This window comes from Elephas maximus, chromosome 25 (assembly GCF_024166365.1).
Source record: "Elephas maximus indicus isolate mEleMax1 chromosome 25, mEleMax1 primary haplotype, whole genome shotgun sequence".
Lineage (NCBI taxonomy): Eukaryota > Metazoa > Chordata > Mammalia > Proboscidea > Elephantidae > Elephas > Elephas maximus.
In genome coordinates, this window is record NC_064843.1 from 10,545,569 (window position 1) to 10,571,811 (window position 26,243).

Consider the following 26,243-nt stretch of genomic DNA (forward strand, 5'->3'; position numbering starts at 1 on the left):
TAAACTTATGAAGCTGTTTTAACTGGCCCATCTAAATGTGTTAATTAACATCAATGATGGCTTCTTGTTTTTCACACTTTGTTACTCTGATCGTTAACAGTGATGGAAAAGCCAAATTAAGTTAATGGGGACGGATTACAAATTCTTAAAGGGCGTCTCAGTCTGTTTTCACCTGGAAAATATACAGAGAAAAATGAAGAGGTATTTTTGCCTTGACTCATAATTTTTTGGTGCCCAATTTCTGAAAAACCAGATGATTTAAAAAAAAAATTCTCTTTCAAAAATGATTTTCACATGCTGCTCAGATGTGGCTGCTAAAAAAATAGCCTATACACATACAACATTTACCAGCTTCTGCATGGGCCTGTAAACTCTCAATTCATTCTCTCTTTTTTAAAAAAAAAAAATATATATATATGTATGTAAATTACACTGGTCACAGAAGGCGACCTCTGCACTGCAGCAGCATGAAGGTTCTCGCAGGCTTGACAAGGAAGGAAAAGGAAGCCTGCTGCCCTCACTTAACCACACATGTGATAGGGTCCACGGACATGCCTGCTGCCCCGTCGAGGGTCCCTCAGGGCTGTGCCTTCGCTGCCGGCCACGGGCCTGGGCCAGGCCGCTCACACCAGGGGATTGATCCACACGTGCAGCACCCACAAGCACAATGCCTATCGAGACTTCACGCCGACGAGGATCACAATGAGGACAATGACGATGACAAATAATACCAGGATGACAAGCATCTTGCGGTTCTTCTTTTGATACTGCTCTGCCTAGAGAGAGAGGGGAAACAGGGCAGTCATTCTTCCCAAAAGCCACAATCTGGTGTCACATGTTTCGAGTTTGAGGCTCCCAGTCCTTGACACACAGTGACAACAACTCTGCTACAAGAGACACTTGTTACATACAATCCCGCCACCAAGCCAAGCTGAAGCAATCGACATGAACTGAAGCATCCAGGATCCCAGAGCTACTTCCCTGCCCTCGTGTACTCAAGCACTTGTTTGCAATCTACTGTTAAGATCTAGACGAGCTTGCGAGCGGCCATCTAAGCTACAACTACTGGTCTCTATTCATCTGGAGCAAAAGAGAAAGAAGGAAGTCTACAGAAACAGGGCTTCATCTACCCTGAGACCAGAAGAACTAAATGGTGCCCGGCTACAGCCACTGACCATTGTGATCAGGGCAACAGATGGACCCTGACTGAATGGGAGAAAAATATGGAATACAACCTCGTATTTCTAAAAAACAAAACAGACTTACTAGACTGGAGGACTCCCTGAGACTACTGCCCTGAGGTATCTCCAGACCTTGAACAGAAATACACTCCTGAGGTCACCCTGTAGACTAAACTGGCTCAAAAAATAATGAGTATCACCAGAAAACACTGTGTTTCTTTAAAAAAAGTCACCTATATGAGACCAAACAGTCAATAATTACTTAAAACAAAGATGAGAATGTAAGAGACAGGGAAACTAATGGAAACTGAACAACCAGAACAGAAATAATGAGAATGGTCACGCATTGTGAAGAATGTAACCAACGTCTCTAAACAATTTGTGTAGAAATCTTTGAATGAAAACCTGAACTGCTGTGTAAACCTTTACCGAAAACACAATACAAAACAAAACAAAACACAGGCCCCTCTGCTGCTTTCCAGCTAACTGTTGCCATCTTTGCAGGGAAGCCCCATTTCTGGAGTCAGCTTTCTGGATGCACACACCCCTCCTTCACTAGGAAGTGAAACCACTGGCCTGGTACCACAGCCAGGATGAAGGGTATTGATGGCCCCACAGAGGGTCATACTCTACCTCGCCTGACTTTGGGAACAAGGAAAAATGCATCCTTTAAATTAAAGCCCGGTTTGTGTACCTGGGATGTCGTGGCAGAGAGCTGACCTGAGCTCAGTATGTCTCTGAGGACACAACAGAGAAGAGCCCCCAAGCTCCACATGGGGCCCAGGCCCCGCACTCAACACCTCCGCCCCTACAGCCATCATCCACAGCTCAGATGCTGTGTAGAGATGGGGTGGTACCCGGCACAGAGCAAGAGAAAGCTGACACTGCATTCCAGAGAGCTGGGATGGAGCAACCCTACCATACCCAACTCTCTCCTGCTCTACTTTCCTGGCCCCAGCCTACCTGCTGATGGCTAGTTTTGTTTCCTAAGTGAACGCACCCATCCACCAGGAGAGACAGGGTGGATGCTGGGAGAAGCTGGCCAGTTTTCATCACCCTCAGATACGCTGACTTCCAGGAAGGGGCCAGCCACGCCAAGAGGGACAGGACTGGAGGGCGAGGCCAAGCACACTTACTTTTCTAATCAGTAACCAGAACAGTGGGAGCCAAGACTCAATAATGCACTTTAAAGCTGCTCAGAGCGATTTATAAAGTAGAACATAAAACAAAATTTTCAGTTTCCCCCTAGATTTGTCCACTCCACGGAGAAAGCCATCCCCTTTATCTGTGTGATATTACAAAACACAGCGCACTTTTTTTATTTAAGAAACTTCAAAACTCATGCATAATTCAACAGCATGTCACAACCTGGGCATTAAAAAGTGAGAGACTAAAGTTACTTTTCATCCTTTTAATATACAGGGCTTGGCAACCCAATTAATCTCAATGCTTCAGGAGCCCTCTGCAGACTCAAGGCGAGCCTCTCTTTCTCATCATGAGGTGGAGCCACGCAATCACCCACACGCCCACCCACGCGTGGTGCCGGGCACACTGCGGGGACAGGTGGGGCTTCTGGCCAGACTCTGCAGAGTCTGACTTTATAAACCTGATCCTGATGGGGCCCTCTCTGCTGCAGGACACGACTGGTTTTCAGAAGAGACAGAGCAGTAAGTACATCAGTGAATATCAGAAAAATGCTCATTACAGGGCTGGAAATACCATGGGGTTTTAAAGACACAAGGAAACGGCCAGAATTTATTTTATTTGGGAAGTATTATTAAACTCCTTTTAAAGAAAATATACACCCAGCTACATATGAGATCCGTTTGGCAGTTTATGCACGTGTTTCCCATAACTGGTTACAGGATTTCCAAGGTGCTTTCTATTTCTTTTTTAAAAAAAGAAAGATAAGTATCATGGAAAATATCCCTTAAATAGCCACCTTATTGACAAAAGCATAAGACAGCTAATACTCTCACTTCAACAGACCTCTCTTTTCTCAAGGTAATACGCAGATATGCGGCAGGGATTAAAAGGGAAAATGAGATTTTTATCTTCTCCAGAGTGACTCCCCAGCAGTAGTTCATCAGAAATGCGTCACGAGAAGAGATGCCTGAGTCAGCGCAACGAGCAGACAGATTTTTCAACACAAATTTCGGCAAATGACCATTCAATTCATATCCAAAAAAAAGGACTCAAAAAGGATGAAATATTTTCTAAACGGAAGAAAACGCCAATCCCTTTAGGATCTGCTATCACCGAAGGTAGCTCTCAGCAAGCACAGGGTGAGGTACACTAGCAACCTCTAACTGCAATAAAACGGGCATCCACACACACTGTGGGCTTTGAAGAGAGGGATAGCGTGCCTTTCTTTTTCACACGTCTAGGATGAGAGTTGACACTACACAAGAATGCCTGAGACGGTTATGACCAAAGAGAATCCACTTAGAAATTCTGGATATCTGATAACAGTTCCTAAAATTCTCAACTGCTGAAATGATGTTATTACCTTGTGAAGCTGTTTCAAGCCGTCTTCGGTTTTGCTACAGGACTGTTCAACGTTATAGTCGATTCTATCAAGGACCGTACCCTGAGCAATAAACGACAGTTACAGACGATCAACGAGCGCGGCTGGGAAAATTGAGCTTCAAAAATGAGATATGCAAACTGCAGACATTATTATCCACAGGACTATCTGTTCTACTTCACTCTGCTGTAAAGGCACACATGGAGAGCTCCGGAATCGATCATTAAGCAGTATCAGGGGCTCAATGGCAGAGTGCTGTGTTAGTTGCAATAAAGTTGAGCTTATAAGAAAGAAACACTGAAAAATTTCTTTTTTGGATTTAGTTACCACAGGGTATGCCATATTCAGCCTTACTGGGGCTTTCAAAAATATACAGCTCAGTGGAAATAGGCTCTGAGTGGCAAAGGGTTAGCTTTTGTGCCATTTGCTACTTAAATACTTGGATTCAAGTAAGCAGCAAAGGCTGGTGAAACCAGACCTGGTCATGATTCAGCCTGCAAATTAACTATCACGTCTCTAAACATGGACACAGGGCTCCATGGAGCAGAGCAAAGACGCTAAGCTCCAATCCACCACCTAAAAATAAAAAATTCTGCCTCGAGGGGAATTTTTTTGTTTTAATTGATGTCCTAGTTCAAGTAGGAAGGAGGGGACGCTGGGTTATATGGGAGACCAGAGCTCTTCCTGGAAACAGGCTGCATCAGATGAGATAGCAGTTCACTGGGACCTGGAGTAATTAGCGGAGCCAGATCTCCCACAGCCGCAACGCTCCATTCTGTGGCTGGTTTTGTTTTTTTGAGGAGGGGGAGTTAGGACCTACATCCCTGCTGGCAAGATAATAAAATACCCTAATCAGATTCTAGTGGTGAACAAACAATTTAATTCCACTTGAAAGCTAGTGGTTCCAGTAACCACTACACAACAATCTGCCAAAATCAGAAGGGAAATCTTATATATTTGCCGGGATCATGGCTCCACTTGGCCAGAACCAACCAGGCCCCCGAGTAGGGAGCTCACCTGAGTTCCCCTGGGGTGTGGGCAGAGAACAGGAGAGTTTATATTTACATGTTAGATCTCTTCCCACAACAGTAGTGTGTGCAATTTGTACACACATACGTGTACATGTGCACACACAGACACACATACAGATACATACATTACATGCACATACACTATTTTTAAGCAAATAATGTGCACCTTCTATGTTTGCCACCCGTGCCCTCCCCTCACAAGGTATTTTTGTAAGTGTGCTTTGCTAAGCTTTTTTTTTTTTTTACAGCAACAGGTAAAAAAATTTGGCATAGTGGCGCTTACAAAAATATCTCACAGTGGGCAGTGACTGTGGTTGGCCAACAAACGCAGAAGGCGCGCATTATTTGCGTAAATCATGGCATAAACTCACACATTCCTGACAGGACCACAGGGACAAAAGCCTGGAGGATGACCAGATGTCACAGTAGGAAACCAGTGACACAGTGAGGATGCTCACATACCTGTTCTACAATCATTGCCCCTAAGTCCCGGAAAATCTCACTGAGGTCCGAGATAGACTGGACAATCTGGCGGATCTCCCGCTCCCGCTCCTCCACCAGCAGCGTGTTCTGCTCCAGCAGCACCAGCTGGTCATCTGTAAAACCCTACCAAAAAGGGAGGGCAGAGCTAGAAGGTCAGACCTTTCTGTTCCCCTCCAAGAAGGCTGCAGCGGTGTAGCATTTTAGATTTAATTTAAATAAAGTGGATTCTGAAAATATTTCTACGAAGCACATAAACAACATTTTGTCGTAAATAAGCACTTCTTTTACCCTAACAGGAAAGATCTAAATTTGCCAAGCAAGCAGGATGTAAAGCGTTAGGCAGGGCCAGCCCAAGCGGGAGGGTGGCAGGGAGGGGGGGCGGGCGTGGAGAAAACCCCTACTTCTGTGGCCCAAGGCAGGAGGCATGGAGGGAACTCTCACTTCTGCAGCTAAGCAAGGGCTATAACCAGCAAAACCACCAAGGATAACCCTGCGCTTCTCTGGGCTCTTCCCAAGAAAGGCATGTGTTTTCCGCAAGGTTTTGGCAGGCAGATGATGAGTTTTCCCTGCAGCCTTTGGGAAGGAAGGGATACTGTAAGCCCATGGCTGCACTTCAGCCTGCTGCAGAAACCACCCAGTGGATACACAGGTCAGACAGTGCTGGGACATGTGCCCTGCACACAGGCTAAAAGCCTATGAAGAGAGAGAAGGAGACGCGCAAACGTGCTGCCATAAACCCTACAGCCCTTTCACGTACCCGATCATAAAGAGTATTATCGCCTCCATCGTCCATTAGTGGTACTGACGTATCAAAAAAATGCTGGGATCTTTCCTCTCGGTTCTTCATGCCTATCACAGATAGGAATTCACTTTACTGGAATATGTCAACTGTCCTGGTTACTCTTCCACCATTAAAAGGGGGAAATATAGAGTAAAACTCAACAGTCAAAATGGAGATACTTAGAGCGGCTTTAAAAGAAGCCTATCTCCAATGGGGAGGGGGGAGCAGAGGAACCTGAATACACACAAGCATTGGGGTTATTCACGACAGAGCCAGCGGTGTAAATGTTTACTGTGCACTTGAGGCCAAGACAGAAATTACACTTACGGTCTATAAGTGAAACAGTAATATTTAATCCAACCGCTGCTACAAAACATTTTTAAAAAATCAATACTTCTCTCTAGAAGCATCTAATAACAATTCCAAATGGCCCTAATCAAATTTGAGAAGTAATAAAATTAAAATACGAATAGGCCAGTGTTTAGAGGGGGGGTAAGTACTGCTGACTGTAGAGGCAGTCAGCAATTATGAGGGAATCTGAACCAGGGTACAGCTGGAACTTAGGGAGAAAGGGCGCCCCGAAGTGAACCAGTGGTATTGGCGAGGAGGGGCTTCAACCACACCCAGGGAATTTCAGTTGTTAGAAAAATATCTGACTTTTATGTGATAACTTTTTTTTACCCTTTTATAAACAGCCTCCCCATCCCAACACCTAGAAAGCAGCAGGTTTTTAAAATGTGCTAGATTGACCCAGTGTAAATTCTTCAAGCTTGACCCAGAGTAAAATCTGCTCCCCAGTGTGAGCTATTTTGATGGCTCTGCCTGCCACCTCCACCTGTCCCCCACCCCCAAGCTGGGCATTGTTGGCACCCTGGCCATGGGCAGGAGAGAAGGCTTCCTTTGCATACACAAGGTGAACCGTGCTCCCAGCCACCACGGAAGCTTGGGGACTAGATGGCAGACAGCCGCGCTGCCCACCGACACTCACGTTTGAGGTAGCCCGACTGTGCGTGCCGGAAGCTGGAGGACAGCTCCTGCAGAGCCTGCGCTAGGGAGGCCACCACGTTGCGAAGGAGCCGCTCCTCCTGCTGTGAGCAGCCCCGGCTCACCCGGCTCGGCAGGGCCTGCACCGCGCGCTGGCATCTGTGGAAGAGCTGAGACAACAGGCCGGCTCACCGTAAGCCCGGGAAAGGAAATCCTCCACAAGCACGGCTCCTTTCACGAGTCTGGGTAGGCAAGGCAGGATCTGCTCACTCGGGGCAGGGGAGCAGGTAAGCCACCTGGGGCCTAACTTCGGAGGTTGGGCAGATTCCACTAACGCTGCACTTTCAAGTGCCTGCTGTGTGCCTGTCTGCATATGGGTATGCAACACCATACCAACCACTCCACTACAGCATTCTGCCCATTGAATCCCTACAAGCCCCTGAGGCAGGTAGTATTAGTATTAGTCCCATTTTACAGATGAGAAAGCTAGAGTCAGAACAACTCAAGAATCAGGTCCCTGTTTCAGATTCAAACACTCCAACACCCAGGGCCACAGCAGCACATGGCCTCCTCCGTTAACTAGCACCCATGTAAATACCAGAGTTTAAGCACTGATCATGTTTTTAAAAATTAACCAAAGTTAACATTTTATAAGACATTTTTATAGGATACTAAGCTTCTCTAAGGAGCCCCGGTGACACAGCGGTTAAGCCCTTGACTGCTAAACAAAAAGTCGGTGGTTCAAACCTACCAGCTGCTCCAAGGGAGAAAGATGTGGCAGTCTGCTTCCATAGAGATTTTGGCCTTGGAAACCCTATGGGGCAGTTCTACTCTGTTCTACGGGGTTGCTAAGAGCCAGAATCTACTTGATGGCAGCGGGTTTAAGTTTCTTTAGGATACTAATATAGTCTTTCTAGTGCAACAGCTCACAATCTTGTCAATGATGTGGACAAATTTTAATATAAAAATTATTCAAGGACTAGGATAATAGAAGCTAAGCATTCTAAACCCAAATGACTGAACTCAGCGATGCTTTGAAAGTTGTACCCTATCAATCCATAGTAGAAGAAGACTACACAACTCAACTGATAAGCAGCCACACCCCTCCAGGACATTATGCTCAGGTGTGATCCTGGGGGACATCAGGACTCTTGAAGTCACTATGAGAACTAACAAAAGCTCTAGGAAGCGGGCCTCCAATCTTATGCAGAATTGTAAACCTTCGCTACATAACGCAGCTTGACGATGGCACAGGGTGAGGGTGGGTGGCGTGGGGCTGGCCGTCTACCCCTCACCTGAGTGATCTCCTGCGTGGTAATTTCAATGGCATGCTCCTCCTCGCTGCTGTCATCCAGGGTGGGTCTGTTTAAGTGCTTGTCGTGAAGGCCAGCTAATTCTTTCATCTTCTGTTTAATCCGGCTGACATCGTACTGTATCTAAACACATGAGATCACCAGGACCCCACTGGAGCCTGACAGGTACGTGTCTGCTCACAGGTAATTAGCTACGCAGGAGACCTTGCAGGCCTGCTCAGGTGTGAGCAGCCTTTAATCTGAGTTACCAGAAATTCAAACACCCCTGGCTCCTTGTTTTCCATTTCTTCCCATGACTCAGACAGCTCTCACCGATGGTAAAACTGAAGCCAAACTCATCCACACACACACACACACACACACATGCACACACCCTTTCCTTGTGGTGTGTGCACTGAATAAACCTAAAGCTAGCATATTCCTAGAGAAAGGCATTCAAGTTTAGCCAAATTAAATTTTATGGCAGAGTATCTCCAAAGACATTAACATCACCATGACTTAAAGAAGAATATAATGTGAAACTAACACGCAACTTACTTCGTCCATTCCATCCACCCACTTGGGGGGCAGCCGTTTTGTCACACCAATGGCTGCTTCTGGGTCTAAGCTAAGGCCTGACACCAGTGCCATGCGGTCATCAGCAAGCTACAGGGAGACAAAGCCACATTAAAAGAGTGTTATTTGAACCCAGTTTGGATAAGCATACTCTTATTCCCTCTTAAATGTTGCTCCCTAAAAAGATACAGAAATGTAGGAGTAAAAGCACTTGCCTGTGGTATAAACTTGCTTTTGATACTGCTAGCATTTGGAATGTTTTCCTATCTTTTCATGCACCAGCTCTTAACTTCCTTGCACATACTTGTGAACATGAATTTGACTTGATCTGGCTACAGAAATGTATGAAAAAGTCAACAACAGATCCTGAAAAGACAGACCTTTTAGTGTTAGTACAGAACGGCATTTGCCTCAACAGTTAATGTGATCAGATACAAACTGAACAAGATAAGATAGTAGGTGGCAAAGGTAACTAATACAAAGTCTTCAACAGGATCAAGGGTTACTTAAATATACTTAGCTTCCTTTGGAAACAGGGCTGATCCAGTTATCTCAAGCACAAGATCACTGACCATGTATCTTAGTCACAAGATCACTGACCATGTGCTGAAATGTATGAAGAAACTGCCTACCAGAGATAGCAAATTATCCACCATTTGGCAAAAGCAATCCTTAAAACTTCAATGCAATCTTACACAGTCATTTCTTTTCTCAGTTAAATGTCCACAGGCCACATTTTCACTTACCCTGAAATGACATGCAGAGTTCTTGTCATTTCAGAATAAGTGTTTATTTTAACTGCCTGAGAAAGCTTTTCCGAACAGGAGGGAACCCCCAGGTTTGGCTTGGCTAAGCTGCTCTCTTGCCCAGGAGCCATGGACAGGTTGAAAGGAACCCAAGGAGCCCTTCGGAGTACATGATTTATAGCTGCCAGTTTCAAAGGATCTAAATGATGATCAAAAAAATAATGGAAAATAGTCTACAAAAGTCCTTTATATGTAATACTTCGTAAATGTTCTAAATCGCACTGTAGAAGTAGGTGAGACGTTTGTACTGCTTTTCTTCCCTCCTCCCTGCATTTACCTAAATTTATCTTTTTATTCCTTCAGCAGATACTTGTTTACTTTTCTAAGAGTAACGGAGCAAGATGAAAATTAAAAATCCACACCTGAAGGGGGAAAAAAAAAAATCACACAAGGAAAAACCTGAATCAAATGAATTTCTCAATTGCCCTACATTTGTGAACACAGAGTTCACAGCAAATTCCCTAAAAGCTAATCAGCGTCTTGCATTTACCCCTCTCTGCCTGCTGGTAAGGCCTGGGTACTCTGGGGACGCTGCTAGGGAAGTGCACCCTGTGCAAGGACCCACAGAGGGGCCAGAGCCCCCACCCGTGCTCAGAGTGTCTGCTGTGGTGGGGCAGCCCACCGGGGCTCCATTTCAGCTCAGACACACGTGGTGGTCTGTCATCTACAGGGACCATCAGGGCACCGAGTAATTTTCCACCACTGCCACCTTGTGCGTGTGTGTGTTTAAAAGTTAACTAGCAGGAATTTTATATCACTTTTTATTATTTTAATCCTGACAAACACTAGGTGCACTAGGAACCATGATTCCAATGTAGAAATGAGGAAATGGAAACTCAGAAAAGTTCAGTAGCTTGCCCAAGGCCACAGAGCTATTACGTGACAAATTAAACCTGGGCTGGCTGGCCCCGGAAGCCCTGTCCACTCCACCAGCTGCCAATCACGCTGACAGGCCCATGAAATATAATTGCAATTTGCTAAGAAAACAAGTGAGGACAGCGGGCCATCGGGTCAGAAAAACAGCAGAGCACAGTGCTCTGACCCGCCCCCGTCCGGGGCACCAGGGAATCAGGACAGGCTCCGGGCGAAGGCCTTCTTCCCATGCAGCGGCACCTAGGGGTCTGCTCCAGACACCGAGGGACAGCTGTCTCCACCACAGTGGCCTGCTCCCAAGTCACCAGGAGCACACAGCCCTGTAGAGGCGGCACTGGCTCGGCAGAAGTTCCAGCCCCAGCATGCTGCCAGCTGCACACGGGTACCTGCCACACTCACACCGCTCACCGGGCTGCAGCAGAACCTGAACATCTCTCTTCAGCCTGTTTACACAAGAGAAACATGAAAACCCTACAGTGCCTCTTCACGGGTCACAGAATTTCAGCTATGACGGTTTATCATCTAATACATTACATTTTATGACACCGTGTTTTAGGAGCGTAATAATACTTTGGAGTGACTTTCTAGTTTTTAAATTCATGATCTTGTTTTGAACTGTCTTTACTGTTTAAAAATACAGATTAAACTAAAAAAGAGAGAGATGCTGCCTAAGTTTACCAACATTACTGTGCTCATCAATCCATCTGAAACAAATGAAAAATTATAAACCACTTATAAAAAAAAAAATTTTTTTTTTTTTTTAATGAACAGTAGTTGTAGTGGACACTATTGTTTTATGCAGCACTTTCTTTCACACAATAGATGTGTTCCCCAAACCCCGTGTGAAAATCAAAACTGGGGAGAACACACTCTCTCGTAAGAGAACTACACAAGTGTGCTAATTAGGGGAGCCTCACCTGCTGTTACAGATTGAACTGTGTCCCTCAAAAATGTGTATCAATTTGGCTAGGCCATGATTTCCAGGTGCTGTATGACTGTCCACCTTTTGTGATCTGATGTGATTATCCTATGCGTTGTAAATCCTAACCCCTATGTGCAAATGAGGCAGGATTAGAGGCAGTTATGTTAATGAGGCAGGACACAATCTACAGGATTAGGCTGTATCTTGAGTCAATCTCTTTTGAGACATAAAAAAGAGAAGTGAACAGAGAGGAGACAGACCTCCTACCACACCGAGAAAGGAGAGCCAGGAGCAGAGCACATCCTCTGGACCCCAGGGTCCCTGTGCTGAGAAGCCACTAGTCCCAGGGGAAGACTTTGACAAGGACCTTCCCCCACAGCCAACAGAGAGAGAAGCCTTCCCCTGGAGGTGGTGCCCTGAATTCAGACTTCTAGCCTCCTCGATGTGTGAGAATACATCTCTGTTTATTGAAGCCACCCTCTTGTGGTATTTCTGTTACAGCCACACTAGATAGCTCAGACACATGGGGACAGGTACAAGCCCACCTGTCTGGCACCAGTTTTCCCATCCTCTGTATCAGGATGTGGTCAATAAGACAGAATTGTGACTCTTTAGGACTGTGAACTTTAAACAGGGAAATGACATGCTCCCTTTATGACATATTCTGTAGCCACAGCTCATTAGGACAAAGAAATGCTGCCCTATTGAGAACAAACAGATCATTTTCTTTCCAGTAAGGGTTTGTAATATGCATCGCAGTGTGTATTTTTTTAAAAAGAACATTATGTTTTGGGAAGGGAAAGCATACTTGAAGATAAGTGTCAACTATTTGAAATGGAAACAAATATGAATATAAAAAATACATTTTAAGTGCAAAATTGTCACACTTTCAAATGCAGAAAACTTCTCATTTGAAAACATGTTTTCTTGATTTTTTAAAAGATCCAGTGTGTATCTGTTTTCAGACGCCACCCTGTTCAATGTGGTGGTGGTTGTGTGCTCAAGTCGTTCCGACTCATGGCGACCCCATGTGACAGAGTACAAGTGTCCCATAGGGTTTCCGAGTCTATAGTCTTTATGGGGGAGCCCTGGTGGCACAGTGGTTAAGTGGTTGGCTCCCAAACAAAAGATCAGCAGTTTGAATCTACCAGCCGCTCTTCGAAACCCATGGGACACTTCTACTCTGTTCTATAGGATTGCTATGAGTCAGAATTAACTCAACACAACAGGTTTACTTAATCTTTATGGAAGCAGATCTTTTCTCCCACAGGGCCACTGGTGGGCTCGAACCACTGACCTCTCAGCAGCCGAGTGCTCAACCACTGCACCACCAGGCTCCTTAACCTACTCAAACAAACAAACAAAAAAAAACAAACCCATTGCCACTGAGTCAATTATGACTTATAGCGACCCTACGGGACAGAGCAGAACTGCCCCATAGGGTTTCCAAAGAGCGCCTGGTGGATTTGAACTGCTGACCTTTCGGTTAGCAGCTGTAGCTCTTGACCACTATGCCACAGGTTTCCACCCTACTCAAAAGACCTCAGAAAAGCACCTCACTTCTTATTCTCCTTATTTATGCATGCTGAATTTCGACTCTGTGCCTCTTCCAATATATGATGTTTGTTATTAATGTGTTTCTTTGCGTGTGTGTGTGTGAGAAAATATACACAGCAAAACCTGCTCCCATTCCAGTTTCTAGATATAATGACCGGTGACACTGGTTGCATTCTTCATGTTGTGTCAACATTCTCGTTATTTCTGTTTTAGTTAATCTCCCTGCCCCCCAACCTTCTCATCTATGCTTTAACATAGCTGTCCACCCTTCAGTCTTATATAGTTTTTGTTTTAAAAGAGACGCCATACTCGAGGTGACAATCTTTACTCTTTGGGTAAACTGTTAACTCAGTCTAAAGGTGACTCCAGGGGATAGTTTCAATTAGTTATTAGAGGGTTCTTTAAATGAACTTGTATTTCTGAAGTCAAAAATCTTTCCAAATCTTTTAAACAAGAAAAAAAAAAAAAAAACTCTTTTAAAAACTGTACTTATGAGAATTAAGAAGTTACTAATGCTTATCTCTTTGATTTATAGCTCTGTCCTCCAAGAACTATGGGGAGCACCTACCCTCGCCCACAGCCCTCTAACCCATCTCCATAAATGCGGGTACACTGTGACAGGCACCCCAAGCAGCATACTCCACAGCCCTCCCACTAGTCTCACTAAAGCTATCTTTGCCCCGATCCACTTCAGACACTGGTATCTGTCCCTTTCAGGAGTAGCAGACAGTACAGACAAGTTCCTGGAACACATGCATGCACATGCATACTTATAAATCTTGCTGCTCCAAGTCTACAGCCCTCCTCCTCTTATAAAATCCTGCCTCATAGGAGACTGCTTTGGTACACTGTAAGACTAAGGAATCGCAAAGCCTCTGCAGAGGCTGGAAAAGTCAGGTACACATCCTCCTCCCTGCCCAGAACAAAACAATGAACTAAGTTCAGGCGTAATGCATTGGTAATGAAAAACAATGGTGACAATTCTGGTTGTCTGTGGCAATGAAGTCCAGAAAGGATACTGAGTATGACAGCCTGGCAGCTCTCACCTCCACCTGAAGCGTCTAAGAGCACAGAGGACGTGGTAAGATCATGAGCATGAAGCCCTGGGCCTGGAAAGCTGGGTGACTTCTCTAACAGACAATCGGGCTTAGGACACCACAGAGCTCATGGAGGGAATGGATAAAAGAGAATGAGGGGATGTCAGCACTGCATTTTCTTTTTTAGCATATGATTAAAAAAAAGTTATCTGATTATGAAATTAATAATTGCTCAAAATAGACACTTTTAAAACTTCACCAAAAATAAGTACAGAAATAAAAAATCTGAGAACGACGCCACCTATACATAAATGTGGCTAATTTTCCTTTTTTCTCAGTTAATATTAAAAAAAAAAAAAAGGCAAGGAACATTGACTACCCATGACTGTCAGTCCCACATGGGGCTGCTGCTGACCTGATCACCTTTCTAATCCTGGCAACCACCCTTCAGGAGGGGCTTTAGGAACCTGCTCTAGGCTATAGCACTAGTGCCACGTGGGGGGACTGGACTTCTAACCCACGCCCACAGTCCCCAAGCCCCCACGTGTCACCCTGCTTCCCCCAAGCCGGATGGTTCTGTAGCCTGTATATGGCCAAACATTTTTTAATAGTTCCTATTTTGAAATTAAAAATCCAACAGCTTGGGAGATTCCCTTACTAGAGGAGCGGAAGCAGATCAGAGACAACAAACTGAGGCCAGCAGTGTCCCTGGAGAGGGGAATGTGGCGGGTGGGCTTCCTTCTTGGAAACCTGATTCAGCATTTCTGGAGGAGAATGAGCAGTGGCATCTTGAGGGCAAGAGTCTCCTCAGGTCTGGGTAGGGGAACGACAAACATAGGCGGGCTGCAGGAAACCCGCTGGCACGCAGGAAGCCCTAGGTGACTCTGCCCTGGAGCTCAGGTGATGCAATCGGGGAGACTGCCTGTGATTCCAGTTACCCCACCAGGGAGCCGGGTGTTGCCCCCACACCATGCCCAGGAGACCGTGACCACAGGCTAGGCAAAGCAAACCTCTAGATGCCCTGCTCTACTCCACCCCAGCTCCTAGCTCAGCACCTGGTGCTCAGTAGTAATAAATAATATACAATTATCATTAGCTGAATGAAATCATCAACAATAAACGGAGGGAATGAATAAATGAGGTAAACAACGATAACAACAAAATGTCATGGTCAATTCTGAAAGCTACACTTCATAAAACAAACAAACAAAAAACCAGCGCTGAGCAAAGGACAAACAGGGCGTAGGAAATGCTCAAGGGTGGGAGAGGGCCTTGAAGACCCAGAGCGAATACATCAGGACTCTGCATTCACTGCTGCCAGGCACATGTTTCTTTCCCCCTCAGGGGCCCTAGAACTGCCCAGAGACTAGATGGAAGAAAAGAGAAGGGTCTGGTGGCGCCCACACAGTGGGTGGGCAGCTTGGGAAATGGCTGCCTGGGTGGCAGTGGCTGGACGTCATTTCAGATGGCCAACACGTGGGTCATTATGACCACTGAGGTGCCCATCATGGGAAAAGTATTCAAATGCTTCTTCCAAGAAGTGGTGCTGTTGCTGGATATTTTCCCTCATCACACACTTCCTTTTGGGGGTCACAAGTCCCATATTTTCAAACTGTTCAGTACAGGGTAGTGTCTATTCTAAAAGTGCCTACCCTTTAAGTCCCTAAGTCCCCACACATTTTGAGTTTGGACAAAAGCCCATCCATGCCAGCTGTATCCCAAAGATCCTGAACTTGCTTGTGTAGCAGCAACAGTGGCTTCTCATCTCTGGAGTCCCAGGGCCCAGTCCCCATGCTGGCAGGCAGGTTCCTGAGTGGGGATAGGACCCTACTGAGCAGGCTGGCCCAGGCACCTGGCTCCAAGCCTCACCAGCTCAGGGTCTGTTCAGCTAAGGGTTTGATTTTAAACACTATCTTAAAAAATGATGAAAGTAATACATACACGTGGTTTAAAAAAATAAAGGTAGTCCCAGACTTACGACGGGGTTCCGTTCCAATGACTGAGTAGGTCAAATACTTCGTTTTAAAAAAAATTTTCATTATTATTGCCTTTTATTGTCAATATCTTTATAAATCTTAACATTGACCATCTGCAAGTGAACATCTGAGAGTGATAACATCAGCAAAGTACGTGCTGCAATGCTGTGTGTAGTGCCTGTTACTAATGACAAGATGTTAAAAAAACAAAACAAAGAGTCACGTGTAGCTCCCTGTAACTCCAATACATCCTAAGTCAGAGGCTACCTGAAAGTCCAACCCAAGAAAAGAGTCAGCAGTAAAAAGTTTCTTTCCCACCCCAGGCTTTCCCTGGGAGGCATTCACTGTTAAGTTTGTTGGGGATCTTTTCAGAAATTGTCTAAGCACACACAAGACTAAATATGAATTATTTTTCTTAAAAGCAGCAGCAGCAGCATTGGCAGGCACCACATCATTAATGCTATTTGCATCACGTGTCCTTCTCGCTTAGCGCCATGGCTGGGAACTCAGCCTTCCCTCTTCACAGCTACAGGCGACAGGCCTCACGGGCAAGGTGGCCTTCCCGCTTCACAGCTACAGGCGACAGGCCTCACGGGCAAGGTGGCCTTCCTGCTTCACAGCTACAGGCGACAGGCCTCACCGGCAAGGCGGCCTTCCCGCTTCACAGCTACAGGCGACAGGCCTCACGGGCAAGGCGGCCTTCCCTCTTCACAGCTACAGGCGACAGGCCTCACGGGCAAGGCGGCCTTCCCTCTTCACAGCTACAGGCGACAGGACTCACGGGCAAGGCAGCTTTCCCTCTTCACAGCTACAGGCGACAGGCCTCATGGGCAAGGCGGCCTTCCCTCTTCACAGCTACAGGCGACAGGCCTCACGGGCAAGGCGGCCTTCCCTCTTCACAGCTACAGGCGACAGGCCTCAGGGGCAAGGCGTCCTTCCTGCTTCACAGCTACAGGCTTCATAGGCAAGGCAGGCCTTCCCGCTTCACAGCTACAGGCCTCACGGGCAAGGCGGCCTTCCCTCTTCACAGCTAGAGGCTACAGGCCTCACGGGCAATGCAGGCTTCCCGTTTCACAGCTACAGGCCTCATGGACGAGGCGGCCTTCCTGCTTCACAGCTACAGTCTTACAGAGACGCCACAGAATCCACTTCACCAATTCCCAATGCAGGATATTTAGGTTGTGCACAGGCTGCTGTGGTTATCAACTACTTCAGCTTTTTAGAGCTCAAAGATAGACCTTAATCCACTAGTTAGGAACGCCACTGGTTTTGAAAATACTGATCCTAATCCAAGGAGCCCTGGTGGCGCAGTGGTTGAGGACTCAGCTGCTAACTCAAAGGTTGGTGGTTCAAGCCCACCAGCCCTAAGACTTACAGTCTTAGAAACCCTATGGTGTAGTTCTTCTCTGTCTTATAGGGTTGGAATCACCTTCATGGCAAGAGGTTTGGTTTTAAGCCTAATCCCACCTCACTCTTCATCTTCTAAATTCAAACAAACAAACAAAAACAACACACACACACACACCATTATTCTCTTTTAAAAGCTCTACTCTCAGGAAATGTATTCTTACCCCTTCATCACTGAAACAGACACTAGAAACACACAAACATTAACAAGCTCGGTTTAATTCTCCTTTTTCCGCAAGCCTTTCATTAGAGCTACTAAAATAAAGTGCTGTGGGTATGCACTCTCCCCCTTCTGGGTGAGAGCTAATGAGTAATGAAAAGGCCAAAGCACGCTGCCAGGAAGGGGCAGAAGCAGGAGACCAGCTAATGACTGGCTCAGCCAGCCTGAACTGAGAGTCACTCACTGCAGCCTCCCCACCACAGACTGTAACTAAAGACCCTTCAACAGGCCCAGGGGCTCTGGGTGTTCATGTCCTTCTGCACTCCACCTGAGGACTTCCCCTGCCTCAGAAATCCAGGGAGCCACAGGCCGACTCCTATCCACAGTCTGGCTTGTTTCAAGTTCAAGAAAATGTTCAGCCTTTGCTGCTTCCAAGGTTCAGACACTTTCCCAAGAGTTGTACATAACGTCCCTAAATCCTTCTCTAAATTATCAATTTGTGCAGTGTGAAAATGTGTTACACCAAATTCTGAGTATTAAATTGTTAAACAGGACACTTATCGGTAGTCAAAACAAATGCTACAATATGTACAAGCTGTGTTAGCATTTCATACATGAGCGAAGACTTCAGGAAAACAGGTGTAATTTTATCAGCTAAAATTACCTAACTGTAACACACAGAAATATTCAAAACACAATACCTCATCCAGCTCCTGGAGAGCGATGTGGTTCCATCAGTCCCATCCAGTTAGGGACAGCAGGGAGAAAAGGATGGGGACAGACAGATAAGGTATGGTCAGTTCAGAAAACACTGAGATTTTAAGCAACTCAAAATTGACTAAAAATAAAAATCTACAAACCATGGCATTTAAAAAACACCCCCCATTCTTCATTTAAAAAAAAACAAAAAAGCAGCTGCATATATGTTTTCATTTGTATTTACCATGGTGGTTGTTTAGATAAATGAGACAGGAGACAAGCAGTGAACAGTTGTAAAAATTAAAACACAATAGAAACAAATAAAACACACTTGCCTTAGTTTCACTGACATAATAATGTTAACCCATTTCATAAACATCCAATACAATGTACAATACTACATTCTAAATTTCCTTTAGGAAAATAAAGAGAGCAAAGCTAAACTGTAATTTCATTGTGTCAAATAAATGTCTATTTTAACATGTAAATCAGCCCTGCAATGTAACACAATTAAAAAAATGAAGGGTCCACAACAACTCTCAATAGCTGTCTTCTGATGACTGCGGAGTGCCGCCTGGGTAAGGCCACGACAAATTAAATCCCGCAGACACAGCTCTACCCGCGGTAACAAGGGGGCCGAGAAACCATGCTTCCCCGGAGAGAGACACAGGTGGGAAAAGAAAAGAAAAACTCCTGCCATTTGCTTGGCATTTATTGTTATTAGTAGAATTCCAGAAAGCACACAGTTATTTATAAGCTGTTATAAAAGCAAGCAAACAAAACACAACAAAAGGTTTGTTTGTTTTTTTTGTTTGTTTTTTTTTTTTTTTAAGGCGGTAGAGAAGGAGAAGCCCCGGTAACCAGGGTATTAAGTTTCAATTTAAAACTAAAGATTCTTTTTTAGATCAACAAAGACCTCTATGTTCTGAAGAGACATTTACTAATGACATAATCTAAACAACTAGGTCTTTTATTTTACAGCATTGATCACTGAAATAATTAGTGGCAAATTTCAATAATTGACCCTGTTGATTTTTTTTTCTTTTACACTTATTAGTAAATTTAGAAAACAAAAACCATAACTTCTCTATTTAAAAATTAATGATGCAAAAGGAACTGGTCTATCAGGGCCAAAATATAATTAAACAATGACAGCAATAAAGATGTAATCAAACACCATTCCTCCACATTCGAGGAAGCTGAAAGTCCTCTTCGTTCTTTCTACTATTTGCTACCGGAGCAACAGAGAAGTCTATCATTCCTATACACACCCTGCCAGAATTAGTATTAATAGAGCTATTAATAGGAGAAGTGGTGTTGAAGGGAAATCTGATCTAATGACCTTTTACTCTTAAAAAGAAAATGTTTTTATTTTTAAAAAGCTCGGTATTTTCAGCAAGACAGCACAGAAGTCTTTGATTAGTAAACAGAGTTAAGACAAGACCCCTAACTTCAGGATCTTAATCTGCTGTCTTCCCGGGCTGCGTCGGCTCCTGGGCATTGAATTTTTCAACAAAGTATTACTGCAAACCAGGGTTAAAATCTCTGCTACACACAAGCTGCTCCCTTGGACTACTAACCCTGCACACACCCTGATCTTTCGGTTTCTACAAGTGGTTTAGTCGGTAGGAAGTTGAGAGCAGAATCATGGGATTCTAGGGCTAGAAAGGATTCCTTTGTTTTTTTTTTTTTACAAATAAGAAAACTAAGCTTCAGCCTTGCCCGAAGTCACAGAGGTCACAGAGCTGACCAGGACAGGCCAGGTGTTGTGGCCTCTTTCTACTCTAGCCCCTGCCTCTTTGGCATTAATAACGATTCAGGGAACTACTGAATAAGAGGCAGCAGTGACCACACCACATCAGAAATTAAACTTGCAAGGCCATCTTTTCAAACAATCCCCCATCTTGCTGCTTGAAGATAGCAGGCTTTCTAAACTCCCCATCTCCAAATTACCAGAAAATTTAGTGAAGACCTGAATTAACACTTAGAGTCACCATCAGCAAAGACCAAAATGCAGCCAAATGTGAACACGTTACTACATGTCACCACCTTCTAAATCTTTAGAGTGCCTTAATCTAGGTTTCTGACCTGCCAATGGCATGCAATCAAGCAAATACTGAAAACTCCAAGCAGTATGTGGAATTTATGGCCTAAAGAACTTTCTACATAAAACTGAGAAGTAAGTGGAATCCCATCTGTGTTTACTCAGGAAGTCTGGAAACGCTGAGCAAAATGAGTTGGAAATACAGGTCTTATGCTATAGTGATGTTTACTTTATTTCCGTTACTGCCAAAATAAAAAGTTTGCTTCATTTTTATCCAACAAAGTACCCTTATTCTCCAGTAAGCCTCACTGCTCAAATGGAATCTTTAGAAGCAGAAAAGCAAATAGATCTAAAGAGAAATATACAATGATTTCACACTTGGACTCTAAAGACAGAGCGCTAATTTTCCAAAAGACTCACCCTGAGCTAAAGAACGCAGAACCTCCAATTTGCAAGTCAAAATTGACTGTGTAAGGTTGTAACGTGAGACAGAGAAAGATGCTATCATATTGCAAGGAAAAACAATTTGTTAAACAACGGGCTCTTCCATTTTCCAGGACCTGCAGCACAAATCCTAAAAAAGCAGCCAGCACCAACCAGGCGGCCCAGTGGGTTAGCACAGGGCTTGGGGGTCGGATCCGCCTGGTTCCAACCCCAGCTCTCCCACTCTCCAGGTGGTTGACACTGAGCAAGTTTCCTAACTTCTCAGCCTTGGTTCCTTATCTGCATCATGAGAAAAACGGCAGCACCTCCTTGATAAGGCTTTGTGAAGATGGCAGGTTCCACACAGAAAGGGCTTAGCCATGTGCCAGGCACCTAGGAAGCTCTCAATAAATCCTAGCTTTTTTTTTTTTTAATAGTATTATTATTATTTTTTTTTAATAGTATAGTCCAGACTGAACAGGAACCTCAGGTTTCTGAGGGCCATGGCTAACCCTTAGTTTCCTTATTTTCTTCTCTAAAGCATACTATGTTTTATTAAAAATAACGTGCTAGTTTCAAACTAATCTAGGACCAATTAACTCTAGCTTCCATTTATGGATTACGCATTATTTTGAAGTGGAGTATACATTAGGCAGTAAACACCAATCACGTGGCTCCAATTCCTACACCGAAATCCACTCCAGGAGATCCACGGGCCGTCAGTCATACCACAACCTCATCGGATCAAAACATCAACACAATGTCTGCTTTACATTCATGCAAGACTTTCCACTTTGCCCCCAGTGATTATTTATTTAACTTTGTAAAGCCACACTGCATGCAACTGCTCGAACGAGGTGCCACCTTGAACCCTGCACTTGGCCGATACAAAGTCAAAGTCACTTTTGCACAGTAGTGGGGCTACTTCTAAGAATTTTTGAGGGTGGCATTGGGTTAACAGCCATGTGGGTCTCTCTTTCTCAAATTCAAGCTAAGGCTGGATGTCTTGGTCACAAGGAGCAATGTACTGAAACAAAATTTGAGGAAACATTGCTCTAAACCTCTCAATTTTCAACTGAGGCAGAAGAGGTCCAGAGAGATCAAAGCTGGCCCAGAGACACACTCATAGCAGCAGGTGGGACAAAGACCTAAATTATCGGAGGAAGAGTCCAAAGCTTCTTCCTTCATTCCATGGTGCCCTGCGCAGGAACACAGGGCTCACAAACAGAGGTGGAATCTGAGTGCAGGAGAGCACCCAATACCGGGTACTGCTGAGAGTCTGAAACCAAACCCCAGGCTGTTTAACAGTGTCACTAATATTAACAAGAACACAGTGAAGTAGAATTGCATTCAGCCCCAGTGCTGGGCTTTCAAAAGGATGGAGAAAAACTAGCCATCATCCACAGGAAAGGAGGTAGGGGCTTCAGGGCCCGGGAAGGACTGGGGGTGGGAAGGGTGGGAGGGTGGGGAATGGATGGCTGCAGGGTCACCAGAACAGAGGACAGGCCTCCTGTGTCAAAGGCCCTGGGAGACAGATCTAGAACTGGGACCACAGGGTGGAAGGCACAGGCATATTTGGGGTTCATGCAAACAAAGATCTTTTGGAAGTCAGAGGTAGTGACTGCTGCTGAATTTCCTACTGCTCTCACAGACAGTGGAAGGCTCTCACAAACGGTGGAGGGCTCTCACAGACAGTGGAAGGCGGGTGCGAAGACCACAGAGTGAGGGCTTGTCACAGACGGGGATGCTGGGCCAAGTGACCGGTAGGTCCCTTCTGTTTTGTCATTGCACCTCCCCCTGAAAGGCCTGCTTAGCTGTGGCGTATTTGTCTGTTGGCTTTAGTGTGTGTGTGTGTGTAGGTACCCACAACAATCTACCCCCTGTCAGCTTCTGGCTTTTTCCTTATACTAGGTTAAAAGACGCAGGTTTAAATTCTTTGATTGGCATGGCTTTAGGTGTGCTTTTCTGGGCAGTCTGTGAGATATACACACACACATACACACAGACCACTTGGCAATCAATTTCCACAGCTTTTTACTCAAATAAGGATGTGAACATTCAGGTTTCAATTCTTTAAAAATCTATTTGTTTAGGTGTGATTTGCTTGCATTTGTGTGACAGAGAATACACACCCAAATCAAAATCAACTTCTGCAGCTTTTCCTGCTAAGAACTTAACAAATTCAGGTTATGAGTTTTTTAATTGAGTTAAACTCTCAGGCTTAGTCATTTCCTTCTTAATTATCTGAGTTTTAGAAATATATTTGTAAGTTACCTCTCTTTAATTATTTTACTCATGTTTTTAATATATAAATTTCTTTTACATTTTTATTTACAATTTTTCAAACACACCAAAAAGTAGTATAAATGTCTTCCCACATATCCATCACTAGATTTAACAATTACTAATATTTTGCCTCAATTGCTTCCTTTATTGGGGAGCGGACTTAAGTATTGAAAACAAGTTATAGACATCATGACATTTCACCCCCAAACATTGCAGTAGGCTTCCTTGGACAAAATTAACAAATTTAATTAACTTATAACTAATGTAATTAATAATTTCTTAATATTATTTAACACCAAGTCCATATCCAAATTTCACATATACAGTTTCGATTTGATACATGGTTTCCTGAAATTTTTTTTTCTGAAATTTATAAGAAATGAGGTTTAAAAATTTTTTAAAGGCAGTAAATACTGCATCAGTTATTCAATAAAGTTCTTTTAAATTGTCTGTTAGAAATGGCTTTTCCAAAAAAAAATGTTTCTTATAAAACTTTTCTAACTCCCAGGAAAGTTGAAAACATTGTACCCTTCCCATGATGCTCACATCCAACCATATGTGTGTGTGTGTGCACGTGCAGAAAGTTTCTGTAGAATGACTTGTAAACAAATGGATATAATTCATGCTTAAATACTTCAGCACAGATGCAGCTTTCATGTCATGTGTTTAATGTACACAATTAAGATGTGTTTTATTTTTAAATTCTAGCCTAGGCAAATGCTTTTTGTTTGATGGCAAAATCTCTCTTCTAGATTGTCTGAATTACTACAGGAATATCTTAAATAAGCTGATTGCTTTTGATTAAGAAAGATTTTAAATGGTCAGGCTAATTATAAGTACATAATATTTAAATGGTATGACTTAACAAGGAAAACGTTTTTTTACTGTTCCGGTTGAAACATATGTATTTTAAAATGGTTTGATTTAGAAATCTATTTTCAAGCAATTGTTTGAATTTAGCTAAATGTATTTGTACATTTTCTGACATATCTATTGCTTCAAACTGTGTAATTCAGCTATCCATTTTTAATTATTTGACTTAGCCTATATATTTTATGCTGCCTAACTTAGCAAAACATTTGAAAAAGCGGTTTAATTAGAGATGCACTTTTAAAAAGCTTTCGGTCTCAGAACAGTCTCGGGCAAGGGGCTTTTCAACTGTCTGACTTGCTGATTAGAAACAAAACAAACAAGTCTCATGTTACCCAAATATCCAGGGTGAGTTTTGAACTTTATATGATTACAAATTTAAAAGCAAACAATATATTTTCAATCGGACAGCCCTGGAAACACGATTCAAGTTCAGTTGTTTTTCCCACGAGGCATCCTAAGACCAAGCCATTCGAGGAACCTGCAGCTCTCCCTTATTTAACAAAACTAAAGTTCTGTGGAGAACTCCCCTATTTAACAAAACTAAAGTTCTATGGAGAACTCCCCTATTTAACAAAACTAAAGTTCTATGGAGAACTCCCCTATTTAACAAAACTAAAGTTCTATGGAGAACTCCCTTATTTAACAAAACTAAAGTTCTATGGAGAACTTTATTCGCTCAATTTCTACCCTCTTAAAAAAAAAAAACAACCCAGTGCCTTCTACCCTCTATTTCTTGGCTTATTTCAGAATATCCTTCTCAAAATTAGCATGCTGGAAGTAGCCCGTTTCCGTGCTAACAGACATCTTTCCACTTATTTCACTAACACATCATTTCTTTCCATTTGTAAATGCAGAAAGCCTTCAAAATCTCAAGTCATTGAAAACCCAAACAGACGCTGTCCCTGTTTTCTTTGCTTTTTTAACCCGAGTTTACTTGGTTTTATTCCTAAAACCATTCACACGGCTTAAAATATCTTTTCTGAACGAGTAATACGGCCAAAGACATTTTTCCACTTGTCACTTAGAAGACTGTCTTTGCAGGGACAATGCTGACAGTCAAGACACACGACGTAATTTTTCTGAAGCATTTAGATAAAATCATAAAGAAAAAAAATTAAGGCAATACAGTCTCTGAGAAGCAAAATAAGTATGAGATTCCCAAGGCTGTATCTTTCTAGTCTCCAAGGATGTGGTCTTGGGATGAGTTTATTCCTTCAGCCCCCAATGCTGCTTAGCCTTAGGCTACCTTTCCCCTACAACTAGTCTCAGGACTTCACCTTCCCACTGACCATAGCAAGAGTTAATAATCACTGTCTTTTTTTCCTACAGAGAATCCAGACCTACCCCCTATTTAACAGAACAGAAAACTGAAGCCAGAAAAGAGAAAGCAGCCCTCCTCAAAACCCAAAAAATACAGCATTCCTTCCAGAAGCTCCCTAAAAGAGAACGACTCCACGGCTGGGCTCATGGTTCAGGTTAATTAAATAAAAAAACATGTGCTATTTGGGGGGTTAATTTTCACATATACATCTTTTTTTTTTTTTTTTGTAAAGTTCGAACGCTGGGGAAAGCTTCATTTCCTGTCTGGAAAATGGAAAAACCAAGGGCCTTGCACCTTACTGTTTCACCAACATGAGCCCCCAGGAAAAACAGTAAAGCAATTATTCACAGGGAGCCACGCCGAGGGCTGCGAGGCCATTTAAAAAAAAACGGCGGGGGAAAAAAAACACTCTTTCCTCTTCTAGGAGAGAAAGTTGTTCATTGGCAAACATCTAGGTCTTCGAAGCTGCAACTCAGCCCTGAGGACCAAGTGAGGCTCAGAATGGGGGGAGGAGGTTTAAAACAAAACAAAAACAAAAAGGCTTCAGCCAAGCCCGCAGCTCCCAAACCCTGGTGCTAAAACATATGTAAATTGGAGACGGCCGGTCGTGCAGTGACGACGGGGGTGGGAGGAACGGGGAGGGCTGCGGAAGTGAGGAGACAGGGCAAGGCGGAGGTGGAGGGAGCCGGGCCTGGCCTGGCTCTTCCCCACCCAGGGTTAGAGATGCCTCCAGACTCTAGCCAAGAGATCTCATATTTCCCTATTATTCTTATCACTCTTCTTCTTTAAACAGAGAGACAGACAAAGACAGACAGACAGACAGCCGCAGTGCACACGGTGCACGGGGAGCAGAGGCCGCCGGAGACTCACCGCAGCAAGGCTACGTGAATGCAGAGGACTGGAGGTGGTGTGACTACTCACTTGCTCGGCTAACAGCTGCCGGTTTTGGATGGAATTATTCCGCAACAACAAGAAAGCGTCGGTTAAACGCCTGGTGGCCATGT

At 44.0% G+C, this 26,243-nt stretch overlaps 1 protein-coding gene across 4 annotated transcripts; it reads right to left on the bottom strand.

The window, feature by feature from the left end:
• Positions 1-26,243, bottom strand: STX16 (syntaxin 16). 4 transcript variants are annotated; one of them, XM_049868950.1, is made up of 9 exons: positions 26,161-26,207; positions 9,071-9,187; positions 8,838-8,945; positions 8,283-8,423; positions 6,992-7,157; positions 5,980-6,071; positions 5,202-5,345; positions 3,691-3,771; positions 1-776 (listed from the first exon to the last, which is right to left on the bottom strand). In XM_049868950.1, exons 3-9 carry the CDS (start codon positions 8,928-8,930, stop codon positions 672-674), a joined length of 822 nt encoding a protein of 273 aa, XP_049724907.1. In that variant the 5' UTR covers positions 8,931-8,945; positions 9,071-9,187; positions 26,161-26,207; the 3' UTR covers positions 1-671. The 4 variants fall into 4 exon arrangements, with proteins under 4 accessions (XP_049724907.1, XP_049724906.1, XP_049724905.1 ...); XM_049868949.1 differs by having other exon boundaries at positions 26,110-26,190; XM_049868948.1 differs by lacking the exon at positions 9,071-9,187 and having other exon boundaries at positions 26,161-26,243.

Bases quoted from the DNA above. Each gene is read 5' to 3' on its own strand.
- STX16 (XM_049868947.1), bottom strand. From the start codon at position 26,241: ATGGCCACCAGGCGTTTAACCGACGCTTTCTTGTTGTTGCGGAATAAT. The intron at 8,946-26,109 runs GTGAGTCTCCGG...GTCTCCCTGTAG, and splicing joins ATTCACGTAGCCTTGCTGCG to CTTGCTGATGACCGCATGGC. The intron at 3,772-5,201 runs GTATGTGAGCAT...TTTATTGCTCAG, and splicing joins GGGCAATGATTGTAGAACAG to GGTACGGTCCTTGATAGAAT.